The sequence below is a fragment of the Gadus morhua genome, chromosome 6 (genome assembly GCF_902167405.1).
Source record: "Gadus morhua chromosome 6, gadMor3.0, whole genome shotgun sequence".
NCBI lineage: Eukaryota > Metazoa > Chordata > Actinopteri > Gadiformes > Gadidae > Gadus > Gadus morhua.
The window spans coordinates 26,017,592-26,036,041 of record NC_044053.1 but is presented as its reverse complement, the minus strand read 5'-3'; the positions used below and the strand labels follow the sequence as shown (position 1 = coordinate 26,036,041).

The window sequence follows — 18,450 nt, the reverse complement described above, 5'->3', positions numbered from 1 at the left end:
ATAATGACACAAATAATGAATTTATGACCCTGATCTTCCTCTATATACAACAAGGAAGCCACGTGTCTGTGACTCTGCGTACAGCTGTGTCAGTTATTGACTCCCAGACAGAGGAAAGAGATACACCACTAGATGTTGTGGTGCGGGTGTTTTGGGGTGGTACCTGAAGCAGCAGAAGGAACAGGAAGTAGACGTTTGCGATCCTTTGGAACTGCTCAAAGAGGTTGAGTGGCAGGAAGGTGAAGAAGTTGTATTTCGAGGTCTTAATGCCGTTGGTCTGAGGGCCAGGGAGCAACCATGTTAACACCATTCCACTTGTAGGAACCTTTTAGTTTGCGTGCGTGTGGGGGTGTGTGTGTGTGTGCATGTGATTTAGAGTTCAACTTAACAGCTTATTTACAATGAAAGAGACAAACCACGTACAGCACACATGCAGTCACACAAAACCGTAGTGATAAAGACTGATGCTCACCGCATACGTGAAGGACAGGTTGTACTCTCGGTCATTAGCACGAAGTTTTCTCTCAAACTCTGGTTGGTCAAAACACAGATGTCAGAGGTCAACACAAAGCCATCCATGAGACAAGTTTTTATGTTTAAAGGAACAGTTTGCTGATTCAACAGATGAAGCCTATCGTTGGGGTATTGGAAAGCGTCTTAAATTACTGCAGCTTAAGTTTCCAATATATTTTTTGTATTTCTTCTTTATTAAGGTCACATATAACATTAGCTTTTTAATAACTTTTGCAAGGTGTGGCAAACTGCCAGTGTTTGGCAATTTGTATGGCATCTTTTTTCCTTCCAACAAAATCGAATTACATAGATTGAATTAGAAAGATAAGATTTCCGTTTTGGCATATTTGGCTACAACTCTGGCCATGATACGAACTGACACCCAGTTATGCAACATTCATAATGCTGCAAATGCAAAATGCTTTGGGCCATATGCTCAATCACCATTGTCTAACCGCATTTGGTGATAGATGGTGACTTATATTTACATGAAAATCTTTGAGAATGCTACCTTAAACTAGGTTATTTAAAGGTATATCCCACCAACCCAAATTAAGGCTCAATGTGTTAGATCTGTGAACTTCTCCTTTATGTCACGGGTTTACCCTGACGGTTTGGCCCCTAGCCCTTTGTTCACCCAAGATGATCGCCACCTTTGTTGCAGTCACCTCCTACAGTACACCCAAGATGAGTAGGGTCCAGCTGCAGCCCCGGAGAACAACACCCTGGCGTGACAGAACACCCTGGCATGATGGAAGTACTGTGGCTGGACGGAAGTTACCTCCGATTATTTTCTATAGACAAATAAACGTATTTATCGCTTGAATTAACATAACAAAGAAATAAAAAAATATTTCAACACGTTAGTAACCATTTTTATAGCTTAGAAAAGGTTTTTTAACGTTATTTTGCCCCGGAGAACAACACCCTGGCGTGACAACAACCCAGGCGCGACGGAAAATCGGAAACCGAAGATGAACCATGGAAGTAAGTGTGACTGTCAATATGCTTAATATATTGAGTAATATTCATCTTAAAGTCTTGCGTAGTTTATTTACTTTTCGCTAAATTCAAATATAATAATATTGCGCCCTTTTAGAAAAATTAGTGTCATTTAGTGTCATCCGTAATCACCAATGTGATGCTACAGCAACACAATTTAGCAAAACTGGCCACCGGAGCAGAAAAGTGTCTGTTTCTCCTGGGGAATATCTAATAGGCTACTAAAACCTAGCCTGTATAAAAACAAGGCTATTACTATTTTAAGTCATGCAATCTTATGACCATAACGAATACCACAACCAACTGTGAAATGTTACTGTAATTCAATAGTGATCAACTTATACATTTTCTTTGAATTATTATAAAAAATAGAAAATAATAATAAATAGGTCCCCTATAGTGTGTTTATCCTATTGTGCATTTATCTTAAACCAAAGCATTCATGCCTACACAAAGACTCATTCCACACAAAACCAGCTCACTTTGAAAGATGGATACATTTAATTAGAAGATAAGCTTCGCAATATCAGGTCATGGGTAGTATTTAAATATATTGATTGTAACTTTTATTTTCTTGCCCAACTTTACGATACTAATCTCTGTTATTCTAGTCGTCCAACCGCCAAAGAAATGGCGGTTGGACTACTTCAACCAGTCTTCAGACTGAAGCGAAAAAGAGAAGTGAATGACGTTTCCAGTGACAGAATACAAATCATATATTGTATATGCTTAATATTGACTTGACTGTTTGATTCTTTTGACAGTGAGTTGGAGCTGATGGCAGCATGAAGAACCTATTTCTTTAAGATTCTGTATATTATTTGTTGAATAAATTGTGAGGAAACTTTGGTGTGGTCATTCTTCAATGTATCTTTATATCAAATTATGATGATATACTTGACCAAAAATTAAATTTGATTCTATTAGACATATTAAAACAATTACTTAATTCTAATAGTAAATTACTTAATGAGTAAAGTGTATAATACACTCAATTCCATTCAATAAATGTCTACACACTGAACTAGTTTATTCGTCTAAATAACGTTAAAAAGCTATAAACTAAGCTATAAAAATGGTTACTGACATGTCATAATGTTTTATTATTTAAATGTTTTGGTCTAATAAGTTCAATAACGCAAAGAATCCTGAGGTATTTGTATAAATAACGTTAAAAAACATTTTCTAAGCTATAAAAATGGTTACTAACGTGTCGAAATAGTTTTTTATTTCTGTGTTATGTTAATTCAAGCGATAAATACGTTTATTTGTCTATAGAAAATAATCAGAGGTAACTTCCGGCGATAAATACGTTTATTTGTCTATAGAAAATAATCGGAGGTAACTTCCGTCCAGCCACAGTACTTCCGTCACGCCAGGGTGTTCTGTCACGCCAGGGTGTTCTGTCACGCCAGGGTGTTCTGTCACGCCAGGGTGTTGTTCTCCGGGGCTGCAGCTGGATACTATTGCCCAAGATGGCTGCTTCCTCACCTGTGCTGCCCTGCCCATCTCCACACCTGAATCAGATTACCCTCCTTATTCCCCGTCATATACTGCCATATTGTCTAGTGTATATCGCCTAACCTACCAGCAATATTCATCCTGATTGACCCTGCCTGCCTCATCTACCCGTCTGCCTGGTTTGTTACCTCTGTCTGTGATTGGACATTGACTTGAAGAATTTGGACAATTGCCTTCTGCCTCGGAATTCATACGGTAAGGTTCTGTGAATTTTGAGTAGTTTAGACTTTAACAATCACATTGCACATCAAACAGACTAATGGCTTACCCGTCTCTCTGTTCCTCTTCCAGGTCATACTGAAGAACGACATTTTGTCCTCTGGCCTCACTCACCGCTCAATCATATCTGTGAAATATAATATTTGATATATTTTTAATTCTCTCTCTCTCTCTCTCTCTCTCTCTCTCTCTCTCTCTCTCTCTCTCTCTCTCTCGTGCAAGGAGGAAGGAATGCCATCAATGAAAGAAAGGAAACAGTCCTGATACAAAAAGACACATAGTATACCAGTATTATGCATACAAAGTCACTTGCACTGCAGCGTGTCCAAAAACAGCTGGAAAACAGCTGGAGAACTGCACCCTAAATAGCTGTGATACAAGCAGTGACCGAGTATGTTGATTCAGTGACCTATGATGTATTTTTCCCTCATAAAACCAAGCTTGCACCTCTCCCCTTACTCAGACTAATATTCTGTTCAGCATCATTTCCTGCCTCCACTAATACCATTCCATGGGACACAAATAATCCTAACACCACTGCCTAACCCTAACTAGCCTCCACACTAAACCACTGTCTAACCTCCACTCCCTAATCCTAACTGGAACCAGCCTCCACACTAGACCACTGTCTAACTCCCACTCCCTAAACCCACCTCCCAATTCACCATCCAGGAACAAAGCAGTAAAGTAACTCCTTATAATAATGTTACACTTCAATATTTAACCATTATTTGCAGCAGAGCAAAAAACATAACAGTGCGCTTGAATGTTTTATCTGTTTGGGTTGCATAAAAGGCTGTGTGTGCGTGCATGCGTGCTTGCGTGTGTGCGTGCGTTTTTTTTTTTTTTGGGAAAAAGTTTTTCCCAGACAGGAAACTGTTGTTTTAACAAGGAGACCTACATAGAATCAAAAATATAAACCCAAGTAGTATACTAGTAGCATTCAGGAAGTCACAAATATAAATTAATATACATTCAGCACACTCTCTTTATCTTTTTACTTTTTATAAGATTGACAGCAGTATTATTTAATATCTATACGCGTATCCTTTTGTAATTTTGTCTGACCAGTACGCAACAAATCATCCATTTCTTCACAATGACCCAGAGCAGCAGCATTCCCCGCATTGTGCTTATCTTATCACACCTTCTATTGTTAGCCTCTACCAATGTAGGCCTGCATTTGACCTTTCACACTACGTTGGGGTTAGTTATTCTAGGTTGGGATTAGTAACTGTGTTTGGGTAAATTACTCTATGTTGGGGTTTGTTACTCTATGTTGGTGTAAGATATGCTGTTTGGTTACTCTATGTTGGGGTTAATTACTCTATGTTGGTGAAGCTACTCTATGTTATGGCAAGATACGTGATATATTAGTTGCTCTCGGTATGAGATAGGGGTTGGCTATTTCACTTCTGTGTTATGCCTGGGAATGAGGAACTTGAGTTTCAACATTTTTGGATTAGGCAACCTAACTCCAACATGTACCGTAATATACGTTTTTTTTATTGTTTTTTTATTGGTGACACTGTGACACTGAAATCACACTGAAATCTTTGCATGTGTTCTCAAGACCCTTTGGAGTTATGTGGTAAATTGTCACGATTGACATGGAAAATCAGGCAGTCATTTCTCCATTGTCCCTTCATAACAGACCATGCCAGACCGAACACTCTAGCGCTCCCGAACAATCAAACGCTGAATTATTCACCTGATCTCTCGGGTCACAGAGCCAGAGTCAGTGGTCTCCTCCGCTCTGTTGACTAGATAACACCCTGAAATGATTATAAGGGTAACCCTAACCCTGACATTAGGGTTGAACTTTTATGTTGGCTGTTCCTCAAATAAACCAGACCCTCTCACCTCCTAAACATCTAGTCCTCCTCATCCTCTCACCCTAACCATGGTCATAACCCTATATGCTGAGATCATTACCATCAGGCCTTTATTCTCTCACCCTAACCCCGGTCCTAACACAAAACCCTCTTCCTACTTTCCTAATCTACAATATTCTAACCTTCTAATCCCCTAGCCCTCACCTGCTACCTTCTAACCACCTAGTCTCTATCCCTCAACCAAGTACCCAATAGCCATGATCCTCACCCCCTACCTCACCAGAATAACTATTTAACACCATATGGAACACTTTGTGAAAGCAAACATTTGAACAGTTTATGAAAGATCATTACGATGAAACATCAGTCCACATCTGGGCAACAGTGTTACTTTATGTAGTACTATACTATTGTTTGTTGAGATTATTTAAAATAAGTATGAGTGGCTGTGCTGAAAATGCTCTTTAAAGTTTTCTGTAATCATTTATCTGTATTTCTCCGCATTCCGAGAATCATCACTCGATGACGTGCCTTTACTCACTATAGATGACGTTTTCTCGATTGGTCAATCTTAATTGATAGAATTCATACTCAAAGTGAATTCATAGTGTGGCTCATTGAAATGCAGGCGTGCAACTCGGTCGCTTCTGCGACGTGGTGTTTCACCTTCTATTAAATAGTGAAACGAACCAGAAGTTCTCAGAGATTCTTAGATGCACAATGAACGTGAGGAGGAGAAAGCTTCCTGTCTCGGCGCCTTCCTCATATTCCGCTACAATGTGATAAATACACCCGATCAATCACTTCTCCATTCTTCATCCACTGTCTCGACAACCTTTATCTATATCCCCCTCCATACCCGACCCAAGGTCAAGAGACAATGCGCTTACCGTTAGCCCAGCGGTGCAGAAGGAGCTGAGTCGAGTTTTGGTTGAAACTTTTAATATTTGTGATGTTTCGTTCGTTCCGTCACACTCCTCCTTCTTCCTCGGGCCGACCACCCCCTTTCCTTCCTTCCGCCCTCCCTCCCTCCCTCCCTCCTCCGACAATGCACCGCTAAAATAATCAGTCTAGATAGTTTGTATTCCAGTTATTTAATCCATGAAACACATTTGGAGGTATTGCTATGACGGAAAACGGTACAGGTTAACTTAAGGATAGTAGAGACTCTGAATCACTGCAGCAGACAGATGGATACACCATCGTTGTTCTTGTTCTCAGGTAGGCTACTGTCCAGATAGGTGAGAATACTGCAGTCCCCGTTTAGGTGCCTTCGATTTTACTTGTTGGCTACGTGAGGTTATCGGTTTGTTTATTGAGTGAATAATATAAATAAATCGAGCTACTGCAGAAATGCACGAAATGATTTAGTTTAGGATTATGAATATTGCATTGTGAGTAATATTACCAGTAGAGTTTGTAAACAAAACAAAAAGTTAGATCTCACATTATTTAAGTCCCTTTGCATCAGGATTCACAGAACAAGGCATAGGATGCACCATTTCACAAAAAATTAGAAATCCCAAACGGATACGGACTCAAGATTAAGAAAGGGATATATTAATGATAAATATTTTTGTGTGAGTATATTGAACACATTTTCAAAAGGGTTAGGATTAAATCAGAAAGACTGACCCAAACCCATCAATACAACAGACAGACCCTAACCCCACATCACAGAACCACAGTAAACATATTTGAACATTGATGGATACTTTCATTATTTGGCACATCATCAACATGAGATAATATATAACGTAAGCTATAACACACTTTCACATTGGTTAGATTAACCATCACAACAATATGCTGTGATAGCATTGTCATTGTTTGTGAACGTTAAAGGTTTTGTTTGATATGCATCCACAAAGTTACATTATAATATTTGGAACCATTTCCAACCAACTGGCACTGAAAAACATGGGCAAATCTATACTCTATCCTAAACACAACACATTACACCCTATCAACTTGACTGAACTGCTCAATAAGGAACGTAAATAAGTATATTATTATTATTATTATTATATATAATATATTATTATATAATACATTTTTATTATATTATTATTATTATTATTATTATTATTATTATTATTATTATTGTAAATTGTACTTATCTTATTTTACCAAATTTTATCCTTTTATTCTTATTGCACCGTGGGTCAGAGATAAACGCAATTTCGATTCCTCTGTATGTCTGGCACATATTTTGAAATTGACAATAAAGTTAACTTTGACAGACACCCACTGTCAAAGGCAGCCACCAGAACCGCGGTGAGGCGTTTCCACTCATCCTTAACACACAATCAGCGGCCTTCCTCCACGGGACGCGTGTCAGACTTGAGCTTAACAAACTCCTTGGCCACGTCATCGGCGGGCCGCTGGGACAGGATGCGGACCACCGTGAGGCCCGTCTCGTCCATGTGGATACGCGGCCCCAGGGGGCACCAGAACACGGCCGTTTTGCGTCCGGCCAGGTCCCGCAGCTGGACCACGGCCGTGCCGACCAGGCGGTCCGCCCGGCCGAAGCAGTAGTCCCTCACCGCCAGCTGCAGCTCGTAGCAGTCGGGGGACTCCTTCCCCAGGAGGCTTCGAGGACGGTAGGAGAGGTTCATATTAGGAGCGGCCATTTTGCTTTTCAGTTGAACTAAAAACCGGAATTTTCAACAGGAATAAGTGACCAAATGAATACTAAATAAAGAAATCAATGTCAAAGAAGTGAACCAATATATCTACATGTATTTTTTCTATCCTTGTGATGAGACGTTAACAGAGGTCCTCCCTGTGCTCACTATCAGAGTTGTAGGGGTGCAAATCCATGTCTTGGCCCAAATCACAAACTGTCTCTTTCACTCAAATGGCTCCTAATCATACCCTGGTCTCCAGTTCAACAGCATCATTCCTCACCTCTACACTGTGGTAGCCATTGTTACTGGCTGCAGTGCTACACACTGGTAACAACTTCTACCACCAACCCTCCCCCCATTCACATACTGACTATGAACATATAAAGAGTGCTTTGGGTGCCTTCAAAAGCACTACAGAATGTTTATTTTAGGATATAAATAAATTATTAGATTGTGAATTGTAAATTGAATAATATGTAAATTACTCTTTCTATGCATTTGTGGTGTAAGATGCACACAAATATAAATGATTACATGTATTAAATGTTTCAGCTGTGGTTCTGACAAGGGGAGTGGCTAGAGTTGGGCCCAAAGATACTCACAACTGAAAGGCCTCGTTGAAGTTGGCAGTGAAACTGTTGTTCTTTGACTTGGTGGCAAACTTCCTCTTCTTGTCCGCTATGAAGGGTCCGGCCATGTTCAGCTCCACAAACGGCCGGAACATCCCAGAGGTCTTCCACTTCATGTCATTCACCGCAATCACTGGTTGAGAGCAGGGGAACAGCACATGGAGGAGGAGCACGTGAACAGCAAATGGGTGGGGAGCAGGGGAACAGCATATGGGTGAGGAGCAGGTGAACAGCACATAGTTTAGAGCTGCCATGCCTCTGGCTTTATTTTTTTATCATTTCTGCCCAATTCCTTGTTTAAGGTTTTTCTAAACTAGCCAATGGGAGTTTGTACAATATCTGCAAGATGCTCAATTAATAATAAACACAAATATGCCAACAATGTATGTATACGTTTGTCTTAAATGTATGGGTTCTGTTTGTGTGTGTGTTTGTGGTTGAATGTAAATGTGTGTGTGTTTCTAGGAGTTGTGTTTTTTTGTCTTACCTTTGACGTTGACCTTACGATCCTTCCCAGGGACCATATCTATCTGCACCACAGCCTCTCCGATGGCTTTCTCCACCCCAGAGCCTACAGATACAAATGCACTGGTCAGCACCTTCCATTCAAATACACTTATCTTCCACAGAGCAATGAAAATAGTAATCACTGTCTGACAGCAATTTGAGTCAGGGATTAGATTAACCCTCACCGTATACCTAATTAACCAAACCTAAAGCTTTGTTTGATCTAAATCAAATCCATCCCTCCGCCACTATCAACAAATAGAAACAACTAATTAGAACTCCTTTAATCTAAATATCAGAAACACTAACTCTTTAATCTTAATATCACAACCTCTAGTCCCTTAATCCAAACATCTGAACTAATAGGCTTACATCAGAAAGACAGGTACTTTAATCTAAACATTCAACACTAGTCCCATCAGAACATCTTGCCCTTTATCTAAATATGAGAACAACAAGGTCTGTAATCGAAATATGAGAACCACTAGTGCTATTATCTAAACATCAGAACCACTACTCCTTTAATCTGAACATCACAGTTTCTTCAAGGTGCCATGGCATGAAAATCACTTTATGAGGTTTTCTAACATAAATATGAGTTCCCCTAGCCTGCCTATGGTCCCCAAGTGGCTAAAACTTGCGTTCGGTGTAAAACGAGATCTAGGTGTTCTGCTCGCCTTTGAAAAAAACGGAGGCTCAAGCGCTCTGATTTGGAATGTGGTTTCCTATGTCGTCACACTGCAGTAAGCTCCTCCCCTTACTCTGCCTGGCCCGCCCAGAGACTTTGCCCGCCAATGAGACACGACCGTGCGAGCCCCATGTGTGTGTGTGTGAATACACACTGTAACGCAAGTGTTTCTTGACAGTTCTTTGACGTCTCTTGTATTTCCACGACGAAACTGTAGTGGGGGTTATCTCAGCCATGGTTGAGAAGGAATTGGGGGAAAGGAACTTTGGCTTTGACTCCCTGAAGTACATGAACTGCGACATGCCGTCGGTTGCCGCGAGGCACCACCGCCGCGAAGCACCACAGCCCGGCAGCGGGCAGCCGGCAGCAGGCAGCGCGCGGTTCAGTCTACTTCAGATTGATGTGAAAGTGGAAGAACCAGAGACGTCGCAGAACCCGACTAAGTCGTTTGTAATTCATAATATCGTCTGGAGGCGCACACAGCTTTTGGCCGTGATAATATGTATTATATGATATAGATATCTATGTATTATATGATATTATTTAGATATAGAGCTCCAGGACTAACGCAAGTGTTGTACACTTCCTTGTCCTTCCTTTGGAAAACCGTTCTGCTTTTGGTGTTATGGCGCATAACACGTCGGACTCTCGTCTCTGGTATTTCTACAACGAGATTCGTAGTGGGGGTTATCTCAGCCATGGTTGAGAATGAATTGGGGGAAGGGAACTTTGGCTTTGACTCCCTCAAGAACATGAACCACGACATGGAGGAGAAAGGGATTGTTGGCAGCGAATGTCTCCCGCTTGAGCCCCGCTTCCCGCTGCCGAGGGACCACCGCCTCGGCGCTTCAGGAGGCGGAGGTGCCTAAGCGCTGCCCGGGAACAATCCCTTTCTCCTCAGCCTACTTCACATTGAAGTGGACGTGGAAGCACCAGGAACGTCGGAGAACCCATGCGCGGTCGTTTGATATTCATAATATCGGCTCATACAGCTTTTGGCCGTGATTATATATATTATATGATATAGATATCTATGTATAATATGATATTATTTAGATATATAGCTCCAGGACTCCCGTGTGTTCTAGAATATTTACAGAACACGGCTAAAGGCTGTTTGCGCCTCGCCATTGCGATACATCCACTGTAAACAGAGCGCATGGTACCGTGGCTGCAAGCTGCTCAGGGCCACACCCCCACCCTCCTCCTTGACCCGCCTCGCTCCTCCTCATTTGCATTTTAGCTACAGACACCAAAACAGCGCATTTGGGGGAAGCTCAATGTGCGACTGGCTTGGAGTGGCTGTAACTGCACCACGGCTGAATTTCGGGAACGTCTTTCAATACTGTGTTAGGGGCCCACTAATACCTATATTAAAGCATCCATAAAATAGCATGTCATGGCACCTTTAAATATCTGGTAACATTTAAGGTGTCTTACCCCGGTCTGGGCGGGCCTTCTCACTAGCAGTGATTCTGATTCCCATCCCATCATGCACTGGGGGGAGAAGAGAATGAAAGAAAGAAAATACATAAGAAGTAAATATTAAACATATGAAAATATAATGGTTTAGGTCTCAATGCTTATTCACCAAGTGTGTGTGTGTGTGTGTGTGTGTGTGTGTGTGTGTGTGTGTGTGTGTGTGTGTGTGTGTGTGTGTACGCCTGCCTGTGTGCATGTATGTTTTTGTGTATGTGTGTGTCTATCCCTGCCTGCTTGTGTGTGTGTGTGTGTGTGTGTGTGTGTGCGTGTGCGTGCGTGCGTGCGTGCGTGCGTGTGTGTGTGTGAGCCACCTTGCGCGTGCTGTGTGGTGATGAAGGTCTTGATGAGGGCGTCCGTGCTCTGAGAGTAGAGAGAGAGAGCGTAACGCAGAGAGGCCACCTCAGGACTGGTCTCCACCACCGACCTCTTCAGGCCGCTCCCCCCAGCGTGGAAGTATTGCTGGAACACAACACCACAGCGTCAATATAATCCTATTCATATTCAAGTCGAAATATATATGTGCCAACTATAAGACTGTGATGAGGCTCTTAAATGTCCACCTTGATGGCCTCCAGTCCAGTGTCAAGAATCATACACTGTTTGGCTGACAGGGTCTTCGGATCGCTCCCTCCCTGTTTATACGTACCAATAAGAATATTATAATACAGCTATGTACATATACACATCAGTGAACCAGATACTTTTAGGTTAGAAGAAGTCATATGTATATGAAATGTAACGACGATATTGTATAATATAAATTATTATTTATATTCATATATCGGTTACCTTCATGTTGGAGAGGCCCTTGGCAGCAGTGAGGAGCTGGGCTCCCTGCATTGTACAAAACAGTGAATGAATTGTACATGTATATATAATATGAAGCATAGTTTGTTAGGTTAGGCCAGTGGTCCCCAGAGCATTTTTGTCAGACCCCCCCATTGTAAAAAATAAGCACAACCACTCCTTCTACCTCCAACACCTGATCCACCATTCTTGTTGAAAGTAATGGCATATCCTGCATTATGTACACACAGGAATTAGTTAAAATTGGAACATATTTACAGGACAGCCAATTCTCTGACGAATAATCTGCCTCAATGTATTGTACAGAAGCTATTGAAGCCAGTGCAGTGCAGTGCAGTCTGTGCACGGCCATAGCATTTGTTGTCGTGTATAGCCGTAACATTGCTGTGGACACACAGTTCGCACAGTTAGGGTTAGAACAACATGTGTAAGGGTCAGAATAACATGTGTAGGTTAAATAAAGTGTGTTAGGGTTAGAATAACATGTGTAGGTTAAATAAAGTGTGTAAGGGTAGGGTTAGAATAACATGTGTAGGTTAAATAAAGTGTGTAAGGGTAGGGTTAGAATAACATGTGTAGGTTAAATAAAGTGTGTAAGGGATAGAATAACATGTGTAGGTTCAACAAAGTGTGTGAGGGTCAGAATAACATGTTTCAGAATTCAAATAATGTGTAAGGGTGAGTATAACGTGTGTAATGGTTAGGATAACATGTGTAAAGGTTAGAATAACATGTGTAAGGGTTAGAATAATGTGTTTAAGGGTTAGAATAACGTGTTTAAGGGTTAGAATAAAGTTTGTTTTACCAGACTGCCGTCACTCTGTGGTAAGACTATGGTCTTTTCAAGGCTGCTGAGGACCATCTTCCAAAGGTCCTTTAAGATTCTCCTCAGAACAGCTTTCTCACACACATCGGCAAATATGCTGAGACTGATGACGCAAAACACACAAACACACGCACACCCACACACCCACACACACACACACACACACACACACACACACACACACACACACACACACACACACACACACACACACACACACACACACACGCACACACACAGTTAATAGCCTCACATCTTCAATTTATAACCATATTTCTGGCCATAGGTTAGGTGTTTAGCAACTGCAGTAGCTGCTATCATTGCTGTAACACGGGGAATGGGTTAGCCTAGCGATTGTTGTACTTGCACTTGGTTCTATGAACACCCTTTCTGTACCGACAGAGATATATTGATGCACTTCTTATGACAAATGAACTTATTGTAATTCGCTTTGGATAAAAGCGACTGCTAAATGCCCTAAATGTAAATGTAAATGTGTTTGGTTAATGGTGTTTCTGTGGTTAGTTACTGGTGTCTCTGGGATTAGTTACTGGTGTTTCTGAGGTTACAGTTATGTCCCGTTTTTTGGGAGGTAATGATGGCTCTCTGGGATTAGTTGATGGTGTAAACAGGGTTATTTATCTACTAATTGAATTTTGTAACTTGTTTTTCTAGGGTTTAGGGATATGTACTGGATTTCCAGTGATTCTTGAACTCACGTTGCGTCCAGAAACTCCATGAGAGGTCTGAGCATAGTGTCTGCATCAGCCTCGGCCGTGTTGGGGTTGGGCTGGCCCTTCATCTGGCTCAGGATCTCAGCCATCTGACGCATACAGCCATTTAGGCGGGCCAGGAAACTGGGAGTATAGAACAGGGATAATAGAATCGATATTATAGAACAGATATTACAGAACAGCGATAATAGAACAGCGTTTATCAAACAGATATTATAAACAGATATAGAGCCGAAATTATAGAACAGCGATAACAGAAGACGGTTTATCAAAAATAATATTGGTGTGTTACCTCGTTCCAAACATGACACTTAAATTATCCAGGACGGAGCTCAGATTCAACTGCAGCTCATAAAGGATGGTAGCTTCCTCTGTGTCGAGCTGCATTCGCACACAAACACACACACACACACACACACACACATACACACACATTTGTTTATAGAATATATACATAAAAAAAAAAATAAGACAGTATGATCATAAAGTAAAAACATGATCAACAGAAGAGAAACAATTAACATGAACCTAAAAACATGATGACCATAATAATAACAACTAAATGAATGCCTGTTGGGACTCCCTACCTTCTTGATAGAGTCTATATCTTCGGTCTGCACAGAAGAAAACAAACATTAAAACACCAGCCAAGAAAACATCTGAACAAATAAAATAATGAGAAATGAATGTACAGCCTTTAGTCCATGTCCAGAGATATTATACACCAGGTCAAGGACCAGGTCAGAGAAACAGTAAGAATCATCACGTTGGTCTGAAGAACTCTTGCATACAATCACACATAAAAACTCAGCTCATGGTTCCTAACTAACCTGAGTATAGGTATTGGTTCTAACTAACCAGGTAGTATAGGTATTGGTTCAATTTAACCAGGTATTGGGCCCACCTGACCCTAGTATAAGTATTGGTTCTAACTAACCAGGTACTGGTTCCAACTAACCTTAGAATAGGTATGATTTCTAACTAACTCTAGTATAGGTATTGGTTCCAACTAACGCTAGTATAGGTATTGGTTCCAACTAACACTAGTATAGGTATTGGTTCCAACTAACGCTAGTATAGGTATTTGTTCTAACTAACCAGGTATTGGTTATAACTAACGCTAGTATAGGTATTTGTTCTAACTAACCAGGTATTGGTTACAACTAACCCTAGTATAGGTATTGGTTTTAGGAGAGAGGGAGAGAGGGAGAGACTTTACCTGCTTCTCCCTTTCAGACTTTTCTCCCTGTAATGAAAGTCGTGTTATATTCAGATATTTTGCTCAATATACTGTTTAAGATTTAATTGAAAATTGCTTTGTGGTTAGAAATATATGGATATATTGGGTCGGCATTCATACATAAATACATATATACTGCATACAATAACCCATCACGACATTATCAAAAAATGTTTTCATAAATGTTTGCCTTGTTTATTAAGTCATGTTACGGGTCATCAGAGCAAACGGGATGGACCTTCGCCAATGGTCTGAATATTATTATGTAAATCCCATTTCATTTTTCTTTTTATGAATTAGCAAACATTTATGAAAATGTGTCCTTGCTTGTCGTCATGATTTAGACTAGATTACTGGCCTACAATCTTTATTTAATGAATAATGAAAAAACGACGATACAATATAGTGTGTAAAAAGTAAAAGGGTGTTGGTTGTATGTGAGTGCATGTAATAATTTATATCTAATGAATCATATAATTATTATGATGAATCATAATTTGTAATTGAAGGAAAACACACCTTCTCTTTCTTCAACTCAGACTAAAGAGAACAAAGGGAATAAAGCGAAGATCAAATTAAATGAATATCAAACTATGTATAGGACAAAAATTATATAAAATGTATAATACATAAAGTGTCGGTATATATATATATATATATATATATATATATATATATATATATATATATATATATATATATATTGTTTAAATGTCCAACCTTTTCATTGTCCATCTGTTAGAATATTGGAGAAGAATGAAAATAAATGTTTGTAAGCGTTTATAACAGATATCAAACAAACAAAATTATGACGTAATGGACTCCATACATTATATAAACGATATTGCAGATGTTTTCTTATAACGAAAAACATAACCAAAATAAATCAAATTATGTGACGAGATTAAAGAAAATATTGTATTCAAAGTATTCTACTACTACACTATATTTCATGTGATGTATGGTTTTAATTGTATTAATCATATATATAAAATATTGTAAACAATGAAAGAGAAGAAAATTGCATTGTAGCAGTCTTTACTTAGATTGAGAATACCAACCTTTTCCTCCTTTTCCTTATTGTCACACTGAGAAGAGGAGGAGGAGGTTGTCATGAATATAATTTTATTACACAAGAATTACTCTTAAGTTGTATACTTGTTACCGGTAATTGTATTTGTGAGACCACCCTCACCTCTGATCCCTCTGAGTCTGAGCAACCAGACTGATGTTGACAGAAATGAAAAACAAAAGAGATGGAAACAATACCAAATTATTGGAAACAAAATGTGACGTGGGACATGTTGGAATGATTGACAGGGTTGACAGGTAGGTTATTTTGATACAGCTTCTGAATTGCGTTGTAAGGAGTCATTTACAGATGGAATTAACGTATCATTAATGAGCAGGTAGATTTTGGACAGTGAATACGTGTCATTAAGGAGCAGGTAGGGCCAGGTTAGACGTTGAATACGTGTCATTATGGAGCAGGTAGGGGTTAACAGTGAATACCTTTCTTTAAGGAGCAGGTAGGGTTTAGAAAGTGGATGGCTGTCTTTAAGGAGCAGGTAGGGTTTAGAAAGTGGATGGCTGTCTTTAAAGGAGCAGGTAGGGATTAGACAGTGGATGCATGTCTTTAAGGAGCAGGTAGGGGTTAGACAGTGGATACATGTCTTTAAGGAGCAGGTAAGGGTTGGACGGTGGATACCTATCTTTATGGAGCAGGTAGGGGATAGACAGTGGATACATGTCTTTAAGGAGCAGGTAGGGGTTAGACAACAGAAGTTTACACACCATGTCATTCTCTGCTTCACTTCCAGCCTGCTCAGAAGGAAAAATGGGAAATGAAATAGATAGAAAATAATGTGTGGTTAAAATCTGTGTGTAAGGATTAGAATAACAATAATCGAATTCAGCATTTATTTCAACTTGGAAACAAACTAACCCGCCACCAGACATAAGAGGAAACACGCGGTTCATCAGCATATAGAAGCCCATCCCGACATTGCAGGAATTATCCTAGGTTTATTTGCCGTTTCTCTGGTCTGTTTCTGTGAGTGTTGGGTCATTGATGGGCTAGGTTATTTTAGAAACCATGTGTTTGCACCCTAAAACTGACCAGCCTGTTAACTGCCGGCTGTTAACTGTTGTTTTTACCATATTTGTATATTATATAATAGATAATATGTAATCAAAATGGAAATGTTACAATAATCAAGATGACATGATTAATAATATATATTCTCATATACTAGCCGTTCTCAAGCTATATTACTACAGTTAGTCAAGCTAACAGGAGAGTAATACATTTAGTAGCCATTGCAACAATACTTGCCCCAGTGTATTAGCCCTCTTGCATTAAACAATTGCTACTTTTGTGTGGCAAAAATATTCACATCTGATAGTCAACAAAGGTACATCAGAACAATTAGAACGACATCTGGTCAGAAATCGATAGGATTGCTTTTTTGCTTGGAGCAGTTTATGACTATTCCACTTGTAAGTAGGAAAGTGTCCTACTTAACCCTACAGACCTATTGGTCACCCACCTCCTCCTCAACCTCCTCAGGCTCTTCCTCCTCCTCCTCCTGCCCCTCAAGCTGGGGGGGAACAATAAAAGGGTTATTTTTACACACACGGAGAACCGATTACAAGGAGTTTGAACGAATAGATAATTTGCGACAGCGACAGGGCTATGCAGCATTTAAGGTTTTATTTCTCTACACTTTCAATTGAACATGCAACTCAAAACAAAAAAAAATAGAGCTGTGCTGTGATGATGATGATGATGATGATGATGATGATGATGATGATGATGATGATGATGATGATGATGATGATGATGAAACGACCCATAGAAATGTGAAATTCATTTGAGAGGATTTTTTTAAATTGAGTAAAAACAATTTCACATCTCGCATGAAGTACACGGCGCAGTGTTTTCGAGCACAGCAATGTCTCCCCATAATGACAAATCCTTCCACGATTTGTTACTAAACATTGACCCAAAAATCATTACTAATGACATCATAACTGGCATTGTAAGTGCCTCCAAAATGGATGTGTTCATTGCATATATTATGCTAGGACATAACCCTATAAGCCCTGACCTCAGCCTTCACCTATTGGGTTGTTGTAGAAAAATGTGTCTGACATTTGTATTTTCTTTCCTTTTTACCTTTTTAATTCAAGCACACCAAGATGTGAGACTTTTTTTCAGTGAAATAAAAATAACTATCTAACATTCTTCACTTTATTTCGCTCTGAATTAAGTGATTTGATAAGGGAGTGGGAGGTACAGAAGAGATCAGAGTGAGACATACCTTTTCCTCTTCCACAGTCAGCTGGGGAGAAAGAGACAAACTCACGCACTCAGTAGCAGCCAGAACATTACAATGAGAGACAGACCGGCCAACAGACAGACAGACAGAATTACTGACTGACACCTTAGGCAAGGCAACTTTATTTATATAGCACTATTCATACACAAGGCAGACTCAAAGTGCTTCACATATAAATATTGTCATACGATAAAATAAAATAATAGATAAGTAAAAGAAAACATATGCAAAGAAATGAGTAAAATAGAAAGTGTAATGTATTTAAGATCAGATCAACAGTCTACCCACGTGACGTCGGGAATCCAACCCCACCTAAAGGAACTTTGTATTTTCTCTGGGATTCCAACCCGGATTCTAGTCAATTTCTATTATAGGCTAGGACTCTATTCTAAGACTCTAACCCAGATTCTAGGACTCTAACCCAGACACACGTCGGAACTCTAACCACGAACCAAAGGCCTTATTCTGGGACTCAA

At 39.9% G+C, this 18,450-nt stretch overlaps 2 protein-coding genes across 5 annotated transcripts in view; both read right to left on the bottom strand.

Annotated features, from left to right (window-relative positions):
• LOC115545885 (phospholipid-transporting ATPase ID) overlaps positions 1-6,088 on the bottom strand; it is a 28,836-nt gene extending 22,748 nt beyond the window's left edge. The window contains exons 1-4 of the mRNA XM_030359364.1: positions 5,981-6,088; positions 3,305-3,382; positions 473-531; positions 164-277 (exon numbers count right to left, since the gene is read on the bottom strand). Of these exons, the coding sequence (XP_030215224.1) occupies positions 164-277; positions 473-531; positions 3,305-3,347 (216 nt within the window). The 5' untranslated portion in view covers positions 3,348-3,382; positions 5,981-6,088. The remainder of the gene's footprint in view (positions 1-163; positions 278-472; positions 532-3,304; positions 3,383-5,980) is intronic.
• Positions 6,089-6,165: 77 nt separating this feature from the next.
• Positions 6,166-18,450, bottom strand: part of LOC115545882 (protein unc-13 homolog B) — a 57,688-nt gene continuing 45,403 nt past the window's right edge. For 3 of the 4 annotated variants that reach the window (XM_030359359.1, XM_030359362.1, XM_030359361.1), the window contains 19 exons: positions 17,957-17,977; positions 17,183-17,233; positions 16,428-16,454; positions 15,829-15,858; positions 15,695-15,721; positions 15,354-15,368; positions 15,153-15,173; positions 14,613-14,639; positions 13,981-14,007; positions 13,686-13,774; positions 13,379-13,516; positions 12,639-12,762; positions 11,816-11,860; positions 11,587-11,658; positions 11,338-11,485; positions 10,985-11,041; positions 8,837-8,920; positions 8,323-8,482; positions 6,166-7,682 (listed from right to left, as the gene is read on the bottom strand). In XM_030359359.1, the coding sequence (XP_030215219.1) occupies positions 7,400-7,682; positions 8,323-8,482; positions 8,837-8,920; positions 10,985-11,041; positions 11,338-11,485; positions 11,587-11,658; positions 11,816-11,860; positions 12,639-12,762; positions 13,379-13,516; positions 13,686-13,774; positions 13,981-14,007; positions 14,613-14,639; positions 15,153-15,173; positions 15,354-15,368; positions 15,695-15,721; positions 15,829-15,858; positions 16,428-16,454; positions 17,183-17,233; positions 17,957-17,977 (1,446 nt within the window). In that variant the 3' untranslated portion in view covers positions 6,166-7,399. The other variant, XM_030359360.1, reaches the window with a different exon arrangement.